Source organism: Physeter macrocephalus, chromosome 18 (assembly GCF_002837175.3).
Source record: "Physeter macrocephalus isolate SW-GA chromosome 18, ASM283717v5, whole genome shotgun sequence".
Classification (NCBI taxonomy): domain Eukaryota; kingdom Metazoa; phylum Chordata; class Mammalia; order Artiodactyla; family Physeteridae; genus Physeter; species Physeter macrocephalus.
In genome coordinates, this window is record NC_041231.1 from 67,634,570 (window position 1) to 67,656,159 (window position 21,590).

Consider the following 21,590-nt stretch of genomic DNA (forward strand, 5'->3'; position numbering starts at 1 on the left):
TAATCTCTGTTAACAGAGGATGCTTACAATATTCTGCTCTCATCAAGTGGATGGTCTTAATCCTAAATCCACATTGGATCCTGCATAATAGAGGCTATCAGTTATTTTAACAACCAGTCTCTGTAGTATAGCTGCCTTGTCATTTTAGTCAATCTCAAATTAACTGCTTCTCAGCACTATTCACAGTAGCCAACACATGGAAGCAACCTAAATGTCCATAGACAGAGGAATGGATAAAGAAGATGTGGTATTATATACAAAGGAATACCACTCAGCCATAAAAAAGAATGAAATAATGGCATTTGCAGCAACATGGATGTAACTAGAGATTATCATACTCAGTGAAGTAAGTCAGAAAGAGAAAGACAAATACCATATGATTTCACTTATATGTGGAATCTAAAATACAACACAAATGAACCTATCTATGCACCAGAAACAGACTCACAGAGATACAGAACAGACTTGCGGTTGCTAAGGGAGGGTGCTGGGGGAGGGATGGACTGGGAGGTTGGGATTAGCAGATGCAAACTATTATATATAGAGAGAATGGATAAACAATAAGGTCCTACTGTATAGCACAGGGAAATATATTCAGTATCCTATGATAAACCATATGGAAAAGAATATTTTAAAAAGAATGTATATATATATATGTGTGTAACTGAATCACTTTGCTGAACAGTAGAAATTAACACAACATTGTAAATAAATTATAGTTCAATAATAAATAAATAAATAAAATTAACTGCATATATTCAGTTTTTCCTAATGTGTCCATGAGATTCCAAAACATCTGAATAAAAGCCAAAATGTCTGCTCTGCTGCCTGACGGTCTGAATAGTTCCCAAGATTTGAACCATGTTGGCCCCATATACTTGTGCTCTTTCTCCTGAATCTGCACAGTTTCTGCAAGGCAGAAACTCCTGATTCTCCTTTGTCCTTGCATGCAATCATTACATTATAGCACCTTGACCTCCTAAACAAACCTGCTGATCTGTCCTCTTCTCACTGATGGACACTTGCAATGTGACTGAGCAGATTCTCAGCCTTTCTTACCTGAACAATTTAAGTCCTCTTTTTGGTATTCTTATTTCTAGTTGCACCCAATTGCACTTATCTTCAGACTGACCTGTTAAAAATCTAATCAAAACACACCAATGCTCAAGATGCCACCAATACTTTCCCACATCTACCATGAACTCAAGATTGTTGCTTCACAACAGAGCCCCTCTCCTCCTAGCCAGTCTCATCTCCCTCATCCCCTGCTATTTTGCATTTTAGGTTTTAGAAATACTTATTTAGTCTCCACCTTCTTGCCAATATTGTCAACACTAGCCATCTTGTTTTTTTGCCAATCCACTTGGCAAATCATTATTCTTAAATCAATTACGCTCCTAGACCTAATCTACTTAAAGCTGTTATTTAAAAAATATAACAAAACCCAGGGCCACTGCACTCGATTTAAGAACTTGTCCTGTACAAGGGCACCAGCTGAGAGTGGGGCTGAACTTTCCTACGCTAAGCAGAGGGGGTACCTTTTTCTAATTGACACATGGGTTGGGTAAGGCACTGTAAATTGGTGTCATCATAAACTTAAGGTCTATAGTCTCAGCTGGGCTGTGTACCACTCAGCTTTTTTGTGGGTCGTTTGGGATTTTTTTTTTCTTTTCTTATATTTTGACCTCAGCTTCCTCTCCTGTTCTAAACAACAGCCTTCCACAAAGTTAGCACTCACTAACCCTTTTCCCAGAACCTCCCTCATTGTGTGCAACAGATGACTGAGATTCCTTTTCTCCAAGGAAAATTGTGATTACCGGGAAAATTAATTTTTTTCTAGACCTATTCTTATCCCCTTTCCTTCATTCTAAAGAAAAATAATGTCTTTTCCCTTTTTAAGAGTAAATTTCCCTCTGTGCTCTGAATCCCAGCAGCTCTTGCCTTCTCAGGGATCCCATTTCATTAACTATCCCCTGTATGCTACGTATTCATCCATTTTCTTTTTTACTGGTTCTCTCATCCTAACATAAAGCAGAATATTTCCCATCATTAAAAAGATAATAATAACTATCATGTGGTAGACTGTAAAAATGTCCACATTTTTCTACTCTTTTCATAAGAAAGGCAAAGTCCTTTTCCTCATTCACCCTTTAACCTCACCTGGCCATATGACTTGTTTTAACCAGTGGGATGTTAGCAAATGTGATACAAGACACAGTGACTTGAAAAGCACTTGTGCATTGGGGCTTACTGGCTTGCTGAGTGCAGAGCATCACCACAATGTAAATGAGCCCAGGCTAGTCCCCTGGAAGATGCCAGACCACATCTCAGCTAACCAACCACCAGACAGCTAACCAGCCAGCAGCTGACCCAGCAGCCAATTGCAGACCTGTAAGTGAACCACAGCAAAGATCAGCCGAGCCTGACCCAGAGCTGCAGAACCACCCAGTTGAACACAGCCAAACTGTTGACCTGCAGATTTTTTAGCTAAATAGATGGTTGCTGTTTGAAAACACAATTTTGGCACTGTTTGTTAAGCAACAAAATCTAATTGATAAAAACATATGCACACATATGCACCAAGATCTGGGGGGCCTGTAAATACCCTAGTTACAGGTCTATGTAGATTTCTTCCCAGTCACACCTGTCCCTACCATCACCGTGTTGATTTCCTTACTTATTCTGGCCAACACACACTAAAATGACTTCTCAAACAGCCACCCCCCACACACACTGCCTTAATCCCCTCCTCTTAAGTATAGCTGGAGACTGTGACTTGATTCTAGCTAATAGAACCTGGCAAAGGTGAAGGGATTTTGCAAATGTATTTAAGGTTCCTAATCAGGTGACTTTAACTTAATCAAATAAGAGATCCTCCTGAGTAGGCATGCCCTAATGCAATAGGGAAGAACAAATCTGACTCCATATTGGATGTGTTTCTTTTACTTTAACCTGTGTATCTATTGCTTTAGCTACAAGTTAAGAATGTTGCCTATAGCCTGAAATATGCAGGATAGCCCATTCTCAAGGCTCTAACCTTTAAAGGTGTAACACTTTTCCATTCATATAGAGATAAAAAGTTGCAGAACAGAATAACATCTGTCTTGTTGAAGGTTTATAGGAACATTGTGACCAGACCTACAGACCGATGTGGACAGCTGCAAGAACAAGGGATTCCAACACCAAGAAGTTTGCAACAACTAACCAAACCACCTCTCCTTTTTAGATAAAAGAAGACTGAATTCCAACTCAGGGAAGCTGGTTCCTTGGGGCACTAGTCTGCCATCTTCTTGATCTGCTAGCTTTCCAAGTAAAGTCGCTATTCCTGGCCCCAACAACTCATCTCTCAATTTATTAGCTTGACCTGCGGTGAACAGTACGAGCTCGGACATGGCAACACTAATAAAATGAGCCCTTTAAAAGAGGGTCAGGGGGCTTCCCTGGTGGCGCAGTGGTTGCGCGTCCGCCTGCCGATGCAGGGGAACCGGGTTCGCGCCCCGGTCTGGGAGGATCCCACATGCCGCGGAGCGGCTGGGCCCGTGAGCCATGGTCGCTGAGCCTGCGCGTCTGGAGCCTGTGCTCCGCAACGGGAGGGGCCACAGCAGAGAGAGGCCCGCATACCACAAAAAAAAAAAAAAAAAAAAAAAAAAAAGAGGGTCAGGAAGATAGAGATCAAGGTAGCAGCTTTAAGAAGCAAGCTGCCATGAATTCTACAGCCTCGAGGAAATGAATTCTGCCAATAACATGGGGGAACTTTGAGGCAGACTCTTCCCTTAGGAGAGCTTCCAGGTGAGATGAACTTGACGTCTTGATTTCAAACTTGTGAGACCCAGCTCAGCTGTGCCCAGGCCTCTGATCTAAAAAACCCGGGAGAAAATAAATAGTTGGATTTTTTTAAGCCACTAAATTTATGGTAATCTGTTATGCAGCTATAGAAAAGTAATATACTTCCCCTGACTTCTTAACAGATTTTACCCCCTGCTCTTCTGCAGAAACTGTTATCACCAATGTCTACAATGGTTTATTTTTTCCTAAGCCCCACAGGTACTTAAATCCCTTATCTCTTCTGATTTCTCTACAGAACCTGACTTGCAATCTCTTCCCCTTTTTCAAAACTGTTTTATCTGTGGCCTCTATGTCATCTCTCTCTCCTAGTGTATTTCCTAGTATATTTGATAAGCCCTTATCATACTCCTTCTCTTTTCCACCCTCTTCTTGTGTGTCAGTAGTTCCCTGGCTGTCCTCACTGTCTGGAATGCCTGGGCCCTGTTTGTCAGCCAAGAACACTTTTACTCATCTTTCACATTTCAGCTCAGACAACATGAACCCTTCCTAGTGATCCAGGATGATCTAGGTGTCCTCCCTCTAGACGTCCCACTGTTCCTTGAACCTGTCACTTTTCTTTGTCATTATTTTCAGGTGCAACTGTTTTCCAAGCTCCTTGAAGGCAGGTACTAAGTTTTTTTAAAGTTTACTCCCCTAGTGTCTAATATCTGACATGTTACATTCAGGCAGGAATGAAGAAATAAAGTGTCTAGTGGGTGTAGGAACAGAAAGCCAGAGAGGAGGGTTGTGGTGTCACATCCTGACACCTTCCTCCACAGTGGCATCATCACCTCCCTCCGCAGTTGGCCCCTCTTATTCTGCTCCAGACTCTGGGCATGAGGGTGGAGAGAATGATGGCTCTTAGATCCACAGGTCCGTCTTCTCCTCACCAGCAAGACAAACATTTGAATTCTGATACCAAAAGTCGGGAGACCCTCCTTTTAAAAGTCTTTCTCACCCTTCTGCTGAAATTGTCAAAGCAACTTGATTTTCCACAAATGTACTTCCTCTGCCTCTCGGGCTATTGGTACAATTGATCTCAACCAGAAGAAGCAACCAACCACCAGTGAGGCATCACAGGGATTCTGCCAGCATCAGAGCAGAGCCAGGGTCCCCCACTGAGTCAGAGGAACTCTCCTTGGTGTGTCCAGTGTCACTCACCATTGGACGGTGACAACATAGGTAAAGTGGGTGGAGTAGGATGGAATCGTATACTCACCCTAAACAAGAAAGGAAATGGGGAGTTGGCAATGGGAAGAGCACTAGAGAAAGGTTGTTAAAGCAATAAAATTAGTTGGTCAGGGGTATGTATATCAATTAAAAGAATGAGGGCCTCTACATTTTTAATCATCTCAACTGCCTCAAGGCAATTATACGATCAAGTGGGCCCAGCCAGAATCTGCCTTACTACTTGGATGACCTCCCATCTGCTATGCAAGGCAGACTCCTGTTTTGTTTTCTTTGCTGCTGGGCCCCATGTAGCTCTGCTCTGCATGCAGTTAGGAAGTCATCCTGCTGATGGGCATGTACCAATGACTTCCTTGCATTTTAATAGAAACATGCCATTTTTCAGGAACCTGCGGCTCCAAGCTACTCTTCTCAGCAGTTAGCAGAACTAACATGGAAGTTTAACCTCCCAGCTTTTTCCAAAGTCTTTGACCTCTAAATCCCTAGACCGAAAGCTATGGACAATGTGTTTTAACAGGCAAAAAACAAAACAACAGCCAAGCTATGAGGCTGGAGTCCTAGGCTGTCTTCCCTTCTCTAATATAATTTTTCTCTGCTGTAAATTAAGAGAGTTATGTAATGATGTCTGTTCCCTATTTATATGACAGGGTCATGGGAAAAGGAGGATCATTCATTCATCAGATACTTTCTTAGTACCTATAGTGTCCCAGGCATTGGAGTTAGGTGATGTGGACAGAAGGCGAGAAGATTTTTTGTCATCACAGGGCTCACAAATCTACTGGTGTAAGAGAGACATATAAAGGCTATTCTGATACAATGTGCTAGTATGAATAGGGTATTTCACTATAAAACAAAGGCCCATGACTATAAAAAAGGTTTCTATGTCTGATGCCCTGTCCAAATAATTTGTTGCAATCTTTTTTCCATGGATCCCTAAAATCTAGGTTCTTAATATGTGTGCCAATGTCCAAATTTCCCAGAATTTTTTGTAAGAACCTCCTCTATTTGGCCACCGCTAGTTCTACTGATCTTATTTTTCGTGTCCTTTCTTCCGTTCTGACATCCAAGCTGTTTGAAGCAATATATAAAATGTTTCCCTCCTCTCATGTTCCTTACCCTGTGCCCCCAAACATGCTGCCGTTTCCAACTTTTTAAACACAGTGAATCATTCCTGAGAATGTTTGTGGGCCAGGAACTGTTCTAGGCCATATATTTAATCTCATTTAATCTTCGCAAGGAAGGTTGATAGCATCACCCCATTCTACAAATGAGGACACTAAAGTTTACAACCTCAAGTAACTGCCCAGAGGAGTGTGACCATAAGTTGCCAGTCTCATTTATGCTTTTTCATACCATCTCTCTAATGTGTGACTTCCCTTTCACTACTTATCCATTCCTCAACTTGATTTCTGCCCCATCACCCCACTCACACTGTTCCCATCAAGGTCACCAAATGACCTCCTAAGTCCTATATTTAATGGACTTTGAAGGCCCTACTTTATTTGGCTTGGTTTTGTATTTTATTTTGATTTGTATTAAATTTATAATATTTTCTATTGTGTTATATATTATATTATTTTCATAAATCATATTATAGAATAATATTTTAGTAGAATGTGCCAGGCTCCTCTTCCAGAGCAGAGCTGGTCAGATGCCGGACAACCTCATCCCCTCTCCCAGAGGAGAAGGAGCCCAGAGAAGGTGTGTGTCCAAGCAGGTAATGGGGCCAGACTCTGGGCTCTAACCTGGGAGAGCAGAAGGGCTCCCATATCCCAAATTGAGACAGCGTCCAGGTCAGACCCTGCATCCCTAGCCCCATCCCTACACATCTGGTTCTAATAATAATCATGCAGGAGAGGGTCCCCTCCCTTCCTTGCAGGGGGGGACACATCTCCCCGCAGGGACCCCTAGTGCTTCACCTCCAACTCTATCAGCAAAAAGCCTTTTGATCCTTCCCTTCCCTTTGATCCTGGCCTCTTGATCTCCTAGCTTCTAATCTTCTCTAAATCAAGCAGCAGCATATATTAACCTGGCTGTCCCACTTGGCAGAATTACTTGTTGCAGGACAGTAAGAAAACCTGTCAAGGCAGCTAGAAAATAATGAAAGTACAATATGGAGATGGAAGCTGCATTCTCCAGGAGGCCTCCCGGCATAAAATGGGGAGAACCATGTGATTCTTACGTGATAATTCCATGTTCATTCTCAAAACATGTCATGCCACCAGAATGTTCTTTCACGGTTGGTATTTTGTATTCCCGAATGGATATGATTAATATCAGATTCATTTGAGTTTTAGAAAGAAAACATTACTGAGCTATGTTTAAATTATTGGTTAATTAATTAATGTTTATATATTTTATGTATTTGGCCTAATTTATAAACTACTTTTTAGTCGAAAGTCTCTTCAGCTTTCCCTGCATGAAACCCCTCTCTCCAACATCTTTGGTCTCCTCTCAGCCTCCTTCTTTGGCTTCTCATCTTTCACTGGCCCTTTATACTTGACTGTGTCCTGCATTGTATCTTGTGTCTTTCTGTTTTGCATTATTTCCATGAGTAAACAGCTCCATTCTCATAGCTTCAGCTCATATAGGAAATACTTCCAGTCTCCCATCTCCCTCCTATGTCCAGATTCATATTTCCAGCTTCTTTCTTGATAGCATTGCATTCTGCCACCAGGCATCTCAAACTCAACATTAGATATCTCATCTCTTCTTATCCCTTGCCAAGACCTGTTATTCTTTCCTCAGTTAATGCCAACATTCATTCAATTTCCTTGGTTATAAATTTCATTCATCACTGATTTTTTTTTCCATATGTGGTCAATGAACAAATCCAGTTCATTCTACCCTACAAAGTCCCTCTTTTTATTCCCACAGTTAGTGTCTTAGCTCCAGGCTTTATTGTAGGTCTTTCAGACAAATCATTCTGTTTTTATACATGTTTATTCACCTCTCTTTTAAGTCTAACACTATCCCTAGGAAAGTCAATTCTTAGCCATCTATACCAACATTCAAGACATTAACATTTAAAAACATTACTCTTTTCTTTCTGAATTTTATTTGAAAGGCTTTTGATTCAGCTGCTTAAATTATACAGTCTTTTAAATTTTGACTTACACTTTAAAATTTTAAATTCTTTAATGATTTTTAACATAATGTACTTTTGCTGAAACATGCCACCTCAGCAAAAGTATTTGGAACACAAAATACACTCAACCCAATATTTATACTGACTTTGTTCAAGATAATATAGTAACCACTATAGAGAAAAAAAGTGTTTAATAAAAATGGGTTTAACGTGGACCTTAGCTCTAAAAACTTTACAACCTGTTAGGTGAGATAAGGCATGAACCCAAATAGTTATAATACATGCTGGAATAGGATAATTGTTATAGAAGATGTACAGAAAAAGCTACCAGAATTATATTGAGGGAGAGTTTGCCTTCACTGAAGGAGCCAAAGCAGGCTTCATGAAGGAGTCAATATCTGAGCAAGGACTTCAAAGATGTGAACTTTTAAATATTTATGCTTTTCATACACCTTATTGAACCTCATGCATGTGCAAGACACTCTACTAGGTGCTAGAGGTACAGAAATGAACAAGGGACAGACCTTGACTTCAAATAGTTCTCAGTCTAGTGAGGAAGAAAGATAAAATCCATCATTATAATCAGGTGAAAAAGAGTTATATTGGAGATTTTCTAAAAAGACTACAAACTACAAGGAAAATGACAAAGATATAGGAGAGAAACTGACTCCTCTTCAAAGGGAATGTCTCTAGGAAAAGGTACTGCTTGGGCTGAGCTTAGAGCATCAAGTAGCCGCGGCCACATGAAGATGGGCTGAGAAGAGAGAAGAATCACACACAGAGGGATCAAGGACTAGGGATGCAAAGGTATGACGTGTATACTTTGATGACAGTTCAGGAGAGCTGAAGAAAAGAAGTACCGATGTGGATAGAAAACGACATCTAGGCTAGGTTATAAGAAGGTTAAAGTTCAGACTAGGGGCTAGGTAAATTTTTTTTAGGAATAGCTTCATAACTTATTCCTGACTAACTGATAGTGATAATATATAAACAATTTTGTACATGGATTTATTTTTACCAGGTGGACCAGAAATACACTTAATTAACTGCATTTCTGATGGAAAAGCTGATGTTGTTGACATCAGGTAATCCAATGATGGGATAATCTTTGGGCTTTTTACATTAAGCTTCGACTACTGACTATATTAACTTCTCAGAGTGCCTTCTTTAATGCTCTGGCCATTTCTGTTTAGCTTACATTTAACAGTCATCTCATTTTCACTTTTTTTTTAATGATTATTTCATGATGACCTACTATTCATCACTCAAATGGATTACTATTGGAAATGGAATCCGGAAAAATGGTTATTACCAAACATTTCAAGACCCAGTTTTCCTCCATCTGCAGTAATCATAATGTTCATCCATCACTAATGAATTAGGCTGAGCTTTGCCTTTTCACTTGGAGCTTTGATAACATGAACTGTAACCTACTTCTAATTAACTGATTTTGGCAAAAAGATCCCAAATGTGTGTTTTGTCTCTGGTTTGCCCTCTATATATTTGGTCACATGAAAACAAAATAAATGACCAACTCTGTGGAAGAAATCTATCAGTTGGGGAAAAGAGTAAATTGAAAATCCACACATTGCTTCATTAAGAATATTTTTCTTTATTTATATTTGGTATCACCATGTCTTCAAAGGCCACGTTAAACTACACTCCACACACTATGGAAACTTCCACATTGCCAACTTGATTATTTCGTCATCTTTCCTAAGGCAAGAAAGAAATGTTTAAGCCTACCACACTTACTGAGAATATGTTTAATTATATGATTAGAATATTCTCAATAACTAGCTGAGAATAAATTTCAAGAAGAAATAAATGTTTTAGTCCAATAGACCTGGGTGGTGCTATCCCAGTGAGAGTCTTCTATCACCAAAAAACAGCATGAGGATACTGGATGCTTGAAGGTGACATAAATACATCATCAGGAAGTCCAGTGAAGGATGCATAAATAAAGATAAGGTGTCACCAAAGATAAGATGTCTACGCTACAGTTTTGCATAGGTCCTAGTAGTACCAAAAGGCCAACTCAACAATAAAAATGTTCTCCCAACTACTTTGGTATGCTTGCAAGTGCCTGGTCTAGCAGATTCTAAATAGGACATCTTGGTACTGACTCATGCTCATTGCCACAGGGAGCTCTGCACCCATTATTTACTCCCAAAGCCAAACCAGTCTCTGCATTCCTGACATTCTATGCCTTGTCAAAGTCATCTGATAACTTCATGACAACAAATAGCCAGTCATCCTGTTTTTTTTTCCCTTCAAAATCCCTCCCTCTTCACCCCCTTTCTTTCCTGCCATCACAGCTATGAGTCTTCTCCTACTGTATCAAAACCTTGACACCTTAAACGAACCATTCAATCTTGCTGTTAAGCTTTGGGGTGGGATCTTCTCCCCAATTCTCTGAGGCCAGCCCTGCTTCTGGTGGTTTCTAGGAATACAGTCAATATTTCCCTGAAATCACACAGGAGGAAATGATTTTCCTTACACACTCTTAATTCCTAGTGTATCCTTTTACTACTCTTTTACTAGTTTAAAAGTAAAGTGTCTATATCCAGTTGATGTCTTTTTGCTGGATCTTTCTCATCTCTGAAATATGCTTCTTCATGCACCCAGTCCACCAAGAACCCTCTCCTAAGAAATTCCCTTTACTGACCTTCTCCAAGAATTTTCAGAAGGAAGGGTTACTATTCCCCCAAATCCACTCCAGCTAAGTGTTTTACATATTCTCTTCAGCCAGTTCACAGCATAATTGTATATAATCCTTTTCATCTTATGAAATTTATTTCTTATTAATTTATTATCTATATTTACACTGTGACAGTTTATGATCTTGGGATTTTAGTTTTTTACTATCTCTTTCTTTGAGAGTTTTGTACACCTTGATACCTTGAATAAATAGGAAGGCCTTTGCAGACAAGGGGTATGAAACCTTTTTTTTTTTTAATGACAAGAAGAAAAACCTACCGGCCCATGTTTTTGCTGAGGAGCCATCCCATGAGGCATTTCAGGATGTGACAGAACCTGGAGGTCTGCCCCCCGAGTTTTGGGGCGTACCACATCAGAGACCAGACTGGAGGAGATTGCTAGAGATGTGGGCCGAGCAGCTGTGGTGCCCATTCCCCCTGGGGGGCCTTGTTCACCTTTTCTGCTTGGAGCTTCATCTTCACCCTCAGAGTCCACAGTAAAGACATATTCAGCTTTGAAGAGGTCACTTTGCTGCATTCCTTGAGGTTCGTTTGCTTTAAATCCCTTTCCTTGGGAAGACTTGTCCTTGACCTCTAAAGGATAAGTCAATGTTCCTTGGTCTCTCTCCCGTTGGCTCCCAACATTCAAGGTCAAGTACTCATTGGAATCAGACTGCAATAAATGTAGAGACACAAAAGTGTTGATGTTGCTTTGGTAAATGCTTTTTTGCATGCACTCTTTCTTAAAACCTTAATCTGCTTATAACCTCCAAGGACAAACGTTTTTATGAATATATCTAAAAATCAGGTTGGCATAGGAGAGATTGGGTTGAAGCTAATGGTTTACTTTTACTAACCCACTTGTTTGTCCTGGTCCAAGCCCAAACAATTTAGGGCTCAGAATCAAAGTCAGCAAAACCTGCTTTCAAATAAATCCTGATATGACTTTTTAAAAAGAGAGGAAGAGAGCAGTGTTTTCCATAAAGACATTCACAAAACAAATGGGGATTTGTCATGGGTTTAGTTAATGGTCAAGCAAAACATGTGGCTGTGTAGATACCATTGCCATCTGTAAATGAATATCCTTATCTTTGGAGGCTTCAGAGATCTGCAATCAAGATTGATTCATACATCTATAGTCCCACACTCATAGCACCTAATCACAAAGGATCCCATGAATATATTATGTGTACTTGAGTACTGTTAGGGAGAAATTTCCCAGAAGTGCTTTATGTAGCATTCAGAATTTCTCTGAAATAATTTGGTCCCAACAGTCTTTGAAATAACATGACATTGTAAGTCCCAGGTTATATATTACTACTTGCTAGATAAGATGTTTTCATATAGACAATGAGAATCAGATAATTTTATCTCCTACAAGTTGGCTCAAAAATACCACAAAGTTCCCCCAATCACATTTTATTTATAATAAGATAGTATTAAAATACATTTTAAAGAGAAAATTTTTTAACCCAAAATGTCACTATTTAACACAAGTCATTTTTAGGTTTTTGTCTGTTTTAATTTCTTTTTCAGTCTTGGCTTCTCTTTAGATAGGTATAATCAGGGTATAAATACAACTTTATAATCTATTGTATCACTTAATAGTGTAAGATTAACATGTTCCATGAAATTACATAACCATTATAATTATAACTTCGTCAAGGTGATGTATTATCATATGCTTAGCTTTTCTCTAATTGTTAGATATTAGGCTCCTTTTATTTTTCTCTAATTATTTTCCTATATAACATTTTTTTTCCTCTGTACTATTTCTCTGGGATGTATTTCCAAGAGTTTAAACATTAAAAGGTTATAAACAGTTGTATGACTGTGGATAAGGGTTTTCCACCAAAATTGTACAAATTCACAAAACTAGCAGCAAAGTGTGAGCATGCCAACATATCCACAATTGCCCCAAATTCAGATATTACACTTTTTTAATGTTGCTAATCTGTTACACGTAAAATAACACCTCGCTCTTTTATCTAGTATTCTTTAAAGATAAATTTAAACTTTGTAAACATTTTGTTTTTATTATTTTAAGATACATTTGGGAGGGGAGATGCCAGGAGGCCGAATATATCACGTGAACAGCAAAAAAAAGGATGTCAAATCAAAAGGGTTGAGAATAATGTATTGGAGAGAACCTGAGATTTGATAACACTGAAGTTCCTATTACATAGTTATATTTTTAGCCAATCTTAGATTTCCCAGTTATCTCACTTTAAGCAGAGAAAATAAACATCCATATAAATTTGCAAGTCATTATGATGGATAATTCAATGTTAATTGCTTGATATAAAAAATAGTAAAAAATAATCCTACCCTATTTACAGTTTCTGGAGTCTTATCACTTGGTTCCTCAGGAATTTTAACAATGAATTTAGAGGTGTCACCCAACTGGGAGTGGGTTGGTAGTCTTCTGATAGTGGGGACAAATGTGAAGATCAGAGGTTTGGCTTCAGAATCACCAGAAGAGACCTATGAGACACGTAATAAATTAGACTTTCAGTCTTATCAAAGGTTTATTTTGACTTTACTCTCTACATATTATATTTATCACATTTATTTTGATAAATTGCCTATTGTCCTATGATCATGTGTATGGTTGGCAAAGAGAACATCTATTAAAATATTCATAGTGTGTTCGATCCTTTTTTTATGAAAATATTTATCAGAGAAAGAAATACAACCCAAGGAATATCCTACTGTAGGACATGGCAACAGAAGAGCAGGTTGGCAAGTTGAGCTGCTGGAATGTTGCAAGTTAACATGGATAAAAGTTAATTTCAAAACAGACCAGATGCTGTGTTTGTGACGACCCCACAGAGGTCAAGGACTTTTATCCATTTAACCCTGGGTTAGCAGGTTCAGTGTGACTCATAATCACCAAGCATGCATGAAACTTCTGACATATATCATTAATGAGAATGCTAAAATGTGAATTGAAAATTGAAAGTTTAATTTTCTTGCTGCCAGGATACCAATGCCTCTTCTCGAGGATATACCTTCTCTTTCATTCATTCTTTATTCATTCAAAAACCATTTTGTTAAGTATTTGCTGTGTGGCAGGTACTCAGGAGCTGGAGATACAACAGCAAATAAGAAACAGCCAATAGACCAGTCACAAGTAGGAAAAGCATACGCACAGAATAGGAAGGGAAAAGCGATAAGGGTTGCCTACCCAGTCTGGGAAGCTCCATAAAAGGCAGCACCTGGAATTTAAGTCCTAGTGAAGAGGAAGATAAGGGTCTTCCAGGCTGAGAAAACCAGCTGAGTGAAGGCATGGAAAGCAGCACTGGGTGTGAATCAAGCTTGAGTTCTGTCCTTTTGACACTGAGAACCAAGTGCTGTAGATTGGGAATGAGATTGTCACATTAGAATGTCAGATAGGTAATGCTGGTTTTGTAAGACCCAAGGCTAGAGATCAGGACAGAAAGCCAAGAGTAATAGATGGAGGACTAAATGGAAAGGCAGAAAGAGAAGATGGTGCTGGAGATCTCTCTTTTGAGACATTTGGATGAGAAGTAGGAAGAGAGATGGAGAGTAGTTAGAAAGGAAAGTCCAGTCAAAGAGGTGACCCTGTTGGTCTGTAACAGGATAGACGTGAAGATGTCTGTAGACTCCGGGGAAGGAACCAGTAAGAAGGAAAGTGGAGCAAAGCCCTGGAGGAAGCGGGCAGAAAAAGCTAAAGCAACAACAGAAAGAACATAGCCTCCTCTGAGAACGGAGAAAATTAATGGAGATACAGAAAAGCTCTGACTCTGAGGCAGTGAGAGAAGCTGGAAAGTGAGGGGACTCATTTTGTACATAATCCATGTTCATGATGCAATCAGCCCCATCTAGTCAGAGTGAAACTGCCACACTGCCACCTCCATGCCTCTGTCACAAGAAAAACAATAGCCCCGGCAGGAACCCTCAAGCTCCTCTCCCTTCAGGTCATACCACCCTTGTGTGTCTAATCTCAACATGCCCTTTAAACCCTATCACATCAGCTGCACAAGAAACCCAGCCATCCCTGTATCTCTGTGTGCAATGCACACCCCTAGTTTTATTCCCTTCTTGTACCTGTAACCGAGAAGGACCCTATGAGGCTTTCCCAGAATAGATCCCCACCCATGTCCTTCACCTGCTTTTTGCCTGTAGAAGAACTTTAGTCAAAGAACAAATTTAATCAGGGAAGTGAGAAAAGGCAGAAAGAAAGGAAAACACTCAAGCAAGACAAAATAATAATACTTTAGCCATTAAACAAAGTCAAGGACCTATAGTTCTTCCTCAAGGACTATGGATAATATTCTGAGCCATGCCCTTTGAGCTGTTTTGCAGATACTGAAACCACCACCTGGTGGAGGAAGTTAACTGTTTGCTGCCCACAAGCACATAGACCCCACACCGGTTGGAACCAGAAGGATGATGATGCTGACTCCCAATTACCTCACCACCAACCAATCAGAAGAATGTCCATAAGCTGACCACACCCTGTTCCTTGAACATTATGACTCCTCACTACCCCCTCCAGGGTGGGACACACAGTTTTGCAGGCATTAGCCAACTGTGGCCCCCTTTGCCTGGCAAAGCAATAAAAGCTAGTCTTTTCTACTTCACCAAAAACTCTGTCTCTGAGTTTCTATTCAGCACTGGTGAACAGAGACTGAGTTTCAGCAACATACCATGATCCAACTCTTGGAAACTTTTCACCATACACTTTCTGGAATTCAGGCAGTTGTCACACATCTCTCCACATCCGTAACCTCTTCTCTACATGTTTTGACTCTAACTAAACCATGGTTCCTGCTGAAGGTCTCTGCTTCCCAAGAAGCTCTCTGTCTCCTCTCACACTGGGTGACCCACCAGAAGTAGGCTAAGTATCCTCTGTGCACTCTTTTCTGCTTCCAGACCATTCTTCTTCCCTCTTACCTACAAACTTCCAGGTTTGAAGCTCCTGCCATCCACAAGTCTACACCATTCACTACCTCTTCTTGTTACAGACATCTGCCCACCCCCAGGTCAAACCCTTCTTTCTTTGAAGATTTACTTCTGGGGTTAATTCCACTCCTTCTAACACCACACTTTTTATAATACCCAATATGATATCCCATGAGTAATTTTTCTAATAGCGTGTTTCACTGACCTCTACTCTTCCTTGCCCTTCACATCCTTAGCAATAACCAACAGCCACAACACCACCATAATTTCAGGAGTTTTTCCTTCTCTGATCAACACTTCCTTTCTTTCCACAACCTCTCTTCAATTCTGGACTCCAGCATTTCTGGGAAACCACCAAAATGAAAGTCTACTGATCCTTCCAACATTAAGTTTTCCCAGACTTCTTTTTTTTTGGCCAGGCTTAATAACCAAGTTGACCACAACTCCTCCTGTGCATGCCCCTCAAATGTCTTGCCTTCTATCTCATCATCATCCACTTTGGGTAAATCATAGTGGTCACTTAGTCTACCACCTACCTACTCTCCTCCTGCACCACAAGGGTAAATGTGGTCACAGAAAAAAATCACACGACCCCGCTTGCTGGTTTCACTTCAAATTTATGACCCTGAGCCTCAAACTGGCACTTTAATTCTTCTCTGTAATCATACTATACAGTTCCGGAGCCCATTTACTATCCCACTCGCTAGAAAACTCACACCTTCTCCTCTTTCTTCAAACCCCTACATCTTCTTCCTCATTCTCACTCTAAGTTGACAACTTTGTTTCCCACTTCAGTGAGATAGTTGAAGCAATCCGAAGAGAACTTCCAAAACCCTCATCACCGCATCTAGTCACCCACCTACATCTTTGTCCTTTTACATAGACATCAGTCCTGCTACTACACTCCTACTAAAACCAAACCTCACTTGAATACGTTGCCTTCTACTTACTTTCATTTACTCAGCAAGATCTTATTAAATGCCTACCAGATGCTAGGCTCTATTCTAGGGGTTGGCGACACACAGTGAACAAAAACCTCTACCCATTCTGGTGGGAAGGAGACAGGAAACCAAATAAATATGCAATAAAATAGGATTTTCAATTGTGATAAGTGCTGTGAAGACTAGTATAATAACCCATAGGAGAGAAAATCATAGGTAAAACTTGGGTTGGCTGTAATCTAAAGGAAAAACTTAGAATTTGCTGAAAAATTAGATGTGAGATATAAGAGGCAGACAAGAGTCAACACAAGTACAAAATTTTTGACCTGAATAACTGAAAGAAATAAGATGTTCTTCACTAAAACACGGAAAACAAGAGGTGAAGCTGGTTTGAAAATAAAGATCAAATATGATATGACAAATATATATCCAAGTGGAAATGTGGGGATGGGAGAAAAGTTCAGAGGAAAGTCTGTGCTGGAGATAAAATTATTATAGTTGTTGACCTATACATGGTATTGAAAGCCATAAGACCAGATGAGATCATCAGGGGAGTCAGCACAAATAAGAAAAGAAGAGGTCCAAGGTTGAACAATCCACCTCTACCATTAAGTGGTCCAGTAGCTGAGGAAGAAGTAGCAAAGGTGACACACGATTTTAAGAGAAATGGAAAAGCCTGGAACATCATTGATGTAGGATGATGCAGTGGGAAAGAGGCCTGACTATAAATAAGTAAAAGGATTGACAGACTATTGTGAGGGCCCAGCCTAAATGTAAATCTGTGAATTTGTAGTAAAAGCAATTTGCTTGGCTGTTTGATAATGTCTCCAGGAATGCTCAACTGCCTATCATAGGAACAGAGAAAGTGAATTGCAGCATTTCTAGAACTGATGTTAAGAGGTGGCTCTGGCAGAAGAATGTTGTGAGTGTCAGGAAACTGAGGGTACTGATGGGAGAAGAGCAAAGGGTCAACCATGGAGTTCAATGTGGACAGGGAAGAAAAGGGACTTCAGACTAAGGGACTAGGGGTCTCTTCGGTTCAGGAATCAGATTTGAAAGCAAGGTGGGTGTTTGGGAGAATGGCCCAGGGTCACAGTATGGGTTATGAGAGCTTAGGATTTAGTAGGATGGTAAGACTAGATGATTATAAGGTCTAGGCTTATAACAGGGTAGGGTTAGGGTTAGGGTTTCTAGAAACAATGCCTATTCCTTAGGGCATAAAAAATACACAGACAAACCCTTCTGAGCCAACTCTCATTTTTCAATATTACTTTCTGCCTTTAAAAATAATTGTCTATTCCCCCATGGCAGTCAGGTCGCAATTCCCAGGCTTATCATCCAAAAATAATAAATCAATGCTTTCCTTTGTAAGAAGGGACATTAGATCCCTCATGAGATTCAAGGAACCCACTAGGCTTATCAGTGATACACAATACAACACACTTTCTAGATGGATTATTTTCTAGGAAGTCTTCTTTACATGACTAATCTCATCAATATCTTGATGGGTGGAGAGGGGTTTTAGCAAGGAAATCACTGAGGGTAGTTCAGATAATTTATCATAGAATTTCATTTGGGTAGGAAATAAAGATAGTCTTTTAGGGGTCAAAGAAGAGGTGAAAGTGTGACTTTGTCCTCAGGTGCTATAGGCCTGCCCTCATCTCCCCACATGATGACTACGGGTCTATCTTATGTTCTATCCAGATGAAATTTAAATACTGACAGTATGCACTTCAGTATAAGTGCCCTGTGGTTACAAAATACATATAACCATTATTAACAGTAAGTGGCTTTGCCTTCTAAAGTATATACAGTGACCAAGATTTATTTCTCCAAAAATTTACTTCTTTACTTTAGCTTGCTACTAAAGTCTCTAAAATACAAATAGATCGTCACTACTGACACATTGTAAACTATTGACTTTTTAAAGGTTAATAGTTACAATTTTAGTGAATAAAATTGAAACAAAATATGAATAAAAATGGATGCTTCAATGAATGAGGTGTGCTTTTAGAACATATCCTCAAAGGAATTTCTAAACATAACCAAATGTGGACAATGAAAGCATCTGAAAATAAGTAAAATTGTTTCCTTCTTCTTTATTGTTATATTTTCTTACAGGAACATCCATAGCCTGCAAAAATTTCTTCACCAGGTAAGGAGAACAGTTTGTTTGTTTTTAATTTTAGTTGAGCCAGCATAAAATGTCATGAAGAATAACATAAAAATGGAAAATCCAACAGTACTAAAGACTTTTCATCTTCCTAGTTTACCATCAGAGAACAAGATCAGGGATAAATTCCTACCCACACACATAACCTCAGATTAACCACAAAAAGGGCAATGGTTTGGTATTCACTTTTAAGCTGGGAGTACATTGTTAGCATGGGGCTCTTTTCATCACTTTTACCTAACATCCTCTTATCCTACCAAGGATGTACAGAATTTTTTGCACAAAATTTAGTTGGAAAAGGATTTGAAATTATACTACCTACACTATACAACATTTAGATGAAGAGCCCCATGTTAGCCGGTGGACTGCTGAATCCCTTATTCAGGAAAGAAAAAAAAAAATTTTGCTGTTTACTGCATACCATAGCCCAGTTCCAATGGAGCCCAGAAATGAATTGCTATGGTGATGAAAAATCATTTTCCACACAAAGCAGAACCAGATGCATGTTAATATCATTGCATTGGTTAAATGCCAGTTAACACTTTCCACTGTCAGTGTTGTTTAAAAACACATTTTAATTCCTATCCCTGAGAAACTAGTTTAATAATAAAAATTAGAGCTGAAAGGATGAAAAGCTTTTCCTAAGTATAGTTTCAAGTGCTTGAAACTCTGAGACTGTCACCTTCTCACCGGCCACTCGACTAATAATTTAAGAAACTGTTTTCCCCCCATGCCATGCAGGCTCACTGCTCAGTTTTGGGCTCCAGTGCCTTCCTTTCTTCTATTTCCCTAAAAATTCTCTTCCTTCTGACGTTGACACCCACACTCACAGATGGCCACTAGCTTCTTGTTGAGAAGAGACATGACAGGGTGTCTCTCAGCACTCACACTGCGCCAAGGACTGTCCTGAGCATCTTCTTTGGTTGCCAGTAAGCAATTTTGCATTTATCTGCTCATCCTTTCCACTAACTGTCTAAAACATTTCATTTTGATATAGTCAAATTTATCTACACCCGGGCATCTCTCCCTCAAACCCCCTTGCAGCAAACACCACAGTGCATAGCCTTTCAAAGTTCTCAAAAGCATGAAGGAAAGACTTCCTTTTACCTGGGGTGTGGTCTGAATGCTCCCTGTTAAGATGCACGAGTTCATTTGGAAGTAATTGTGCCGGCAGTCCCTCGGAAGCCCCCAGCTTTCTGGAAGCATTGATTCATCCCATAAGGGCGTGAGCAAACCAATGAGTGAGGTGGGAAGGGAGCCACTCCCTGAAACAACACACACACTCGCAGGGAAAAAAGAATTCTAAAAAAGAGGTAACGAGGAATCCTCCCTGAACGAAAGGGTTTTGTCAGCTCCAAAGAGTAGATTTATGTTCAGGCAATTTTTAGATTTGGAACTTCAGGAGAGGTCAGATTGACTGCTGAAATGGAGCCAGTAGAAGTAAAAAAAGAATTACCACCTATATGTGTTTCCCTTCTTTTCTTTTCATGCATGTAGTCCAATTAAACATTCTGCAAAAAGAACAGAGAAGCCAGACTGTATAGCAACAAGAAGCTGATCGAAGGACCCGCACAGCTGACAATCCCAGCAATCAGTTGGTCACACTCACTGGGAACATTTAGAGGTACAAATGCATGCAAACACTGGGTCTAAATAAAGAATGAGAAAACACACAGCGATCCCTTCAAAAATCAGTAGCTTTTAATTAGTGGTCCTTGGCATGTACCTAGCGAGCAATGATACAGGAGTGTCTCTAGTGACTGAAGTTTTACTATTAACTAAATTTGCTCTAAAATAGAGCTTGGAATTAAATATTTGTCAAAACAAAATTCCATTCCAATGTTCCTGGAAGACAGTGAGTTTCCTGACTATAGACAAAGCGTCAAAGCTTTACATGTGAAATTGATTGGAGTCTTCAGCTTTCACACTTCTATTTTCTAAGTGTTGATTTTTCTACAAATCTGTAATATCTATATTTGTGCTTTGGTGATGAAAGACGTTGTGTCACAAGGGCTGGTTATAGACCAAAGGCTCTGGGAACGAATGAAGGTTTTATTTTAGGGACCTAGATTATACCTCTTAACATTTTCACCATTATCAGAAGCCTGAATTCTTGGAAACATTACAAGTGAACCAATTGTCAAAAGTGATACTGTTACCACACTGGGAAAAACTATTCCAAATAACCCAGTACTTTTCGACCTAGTAAATGATCTAAATTTTTTAATGTGAGTGCTGTGTTACATCAGAGAACAAATTATATGCCTTCTTCTATGCTATGTATATTTATGGATATTCAAGAGACTATAATACCCTCCTGCCCTTAAAGAGCTTACAGTCCAATTGGGAATATAAAACAGGTGTACAAATACAGAGATGCAAAGCAAAAAAGAAGAGAAAAATTCCCATCCTGCAGTTCTCAAAGTTTATACATAAGCCACTTGGAGATCTTAAGATGCAGTTTCTTAAATATCCTGTGATAAACCATAATGGAAAAGAATCTGAAAAAGAATATATTGATAGATACATGTATAACTGAATCACTTTGTTGTACAGCAGAGATTAACACAATATTGTAAATCAACTGTAAATAATTTTTCTTAAATGCATAAAATAATTTTTTAAATGCAGTTTTTGATTGAGGAGATCTTGGGTGTGGCCTCAGATTCAACATTTCCCATGAGCTCCTGGTGGTGCCTAGCTGCTGGTCTGTGACACTCAGAGTAGCAAAGACTTAGAGGAATTTT

At 39.5% G+C, this 21,590-nt stretch overlaps 1 protein-coding gene across 24 annotated transcripts in view; it reads right to left on the reverse strand.

Annotated features, from left to right (window-relative positions):
• Positions 1-21,590, reverse strand: part of MLIP (muscular LMNA interacting protein) — a 283,019-nt gene that overhangs the window by 130,452 nt on the left and 130,977 nt on the right. For 19 of the 24 annotated variants that reach the window (XM_055079757.1, XM_028479088.2, XM_028479081.2 and 16 more), the window contains 2 exons: positions 13,129-13,284; positions 11,081-11,473 (listed from right to left, as the gene is read on the reverse strand). In XM_055079757.1, coding sequence (XP_054935732.1) covers positions 11,081-11,473; positions 13,129-13,284 — 549 coding nt within the window. Of the gene's footprint in view, positions 1-11,080; positions 11,474-13,128; positions 13,285-21,590 lie in introns of those variants that run through there. The other 5 variants (XM_055079755.1, XM_028479082.2, XM_055079756.1 and 2 more) reach the window with 2 other exon arrangements.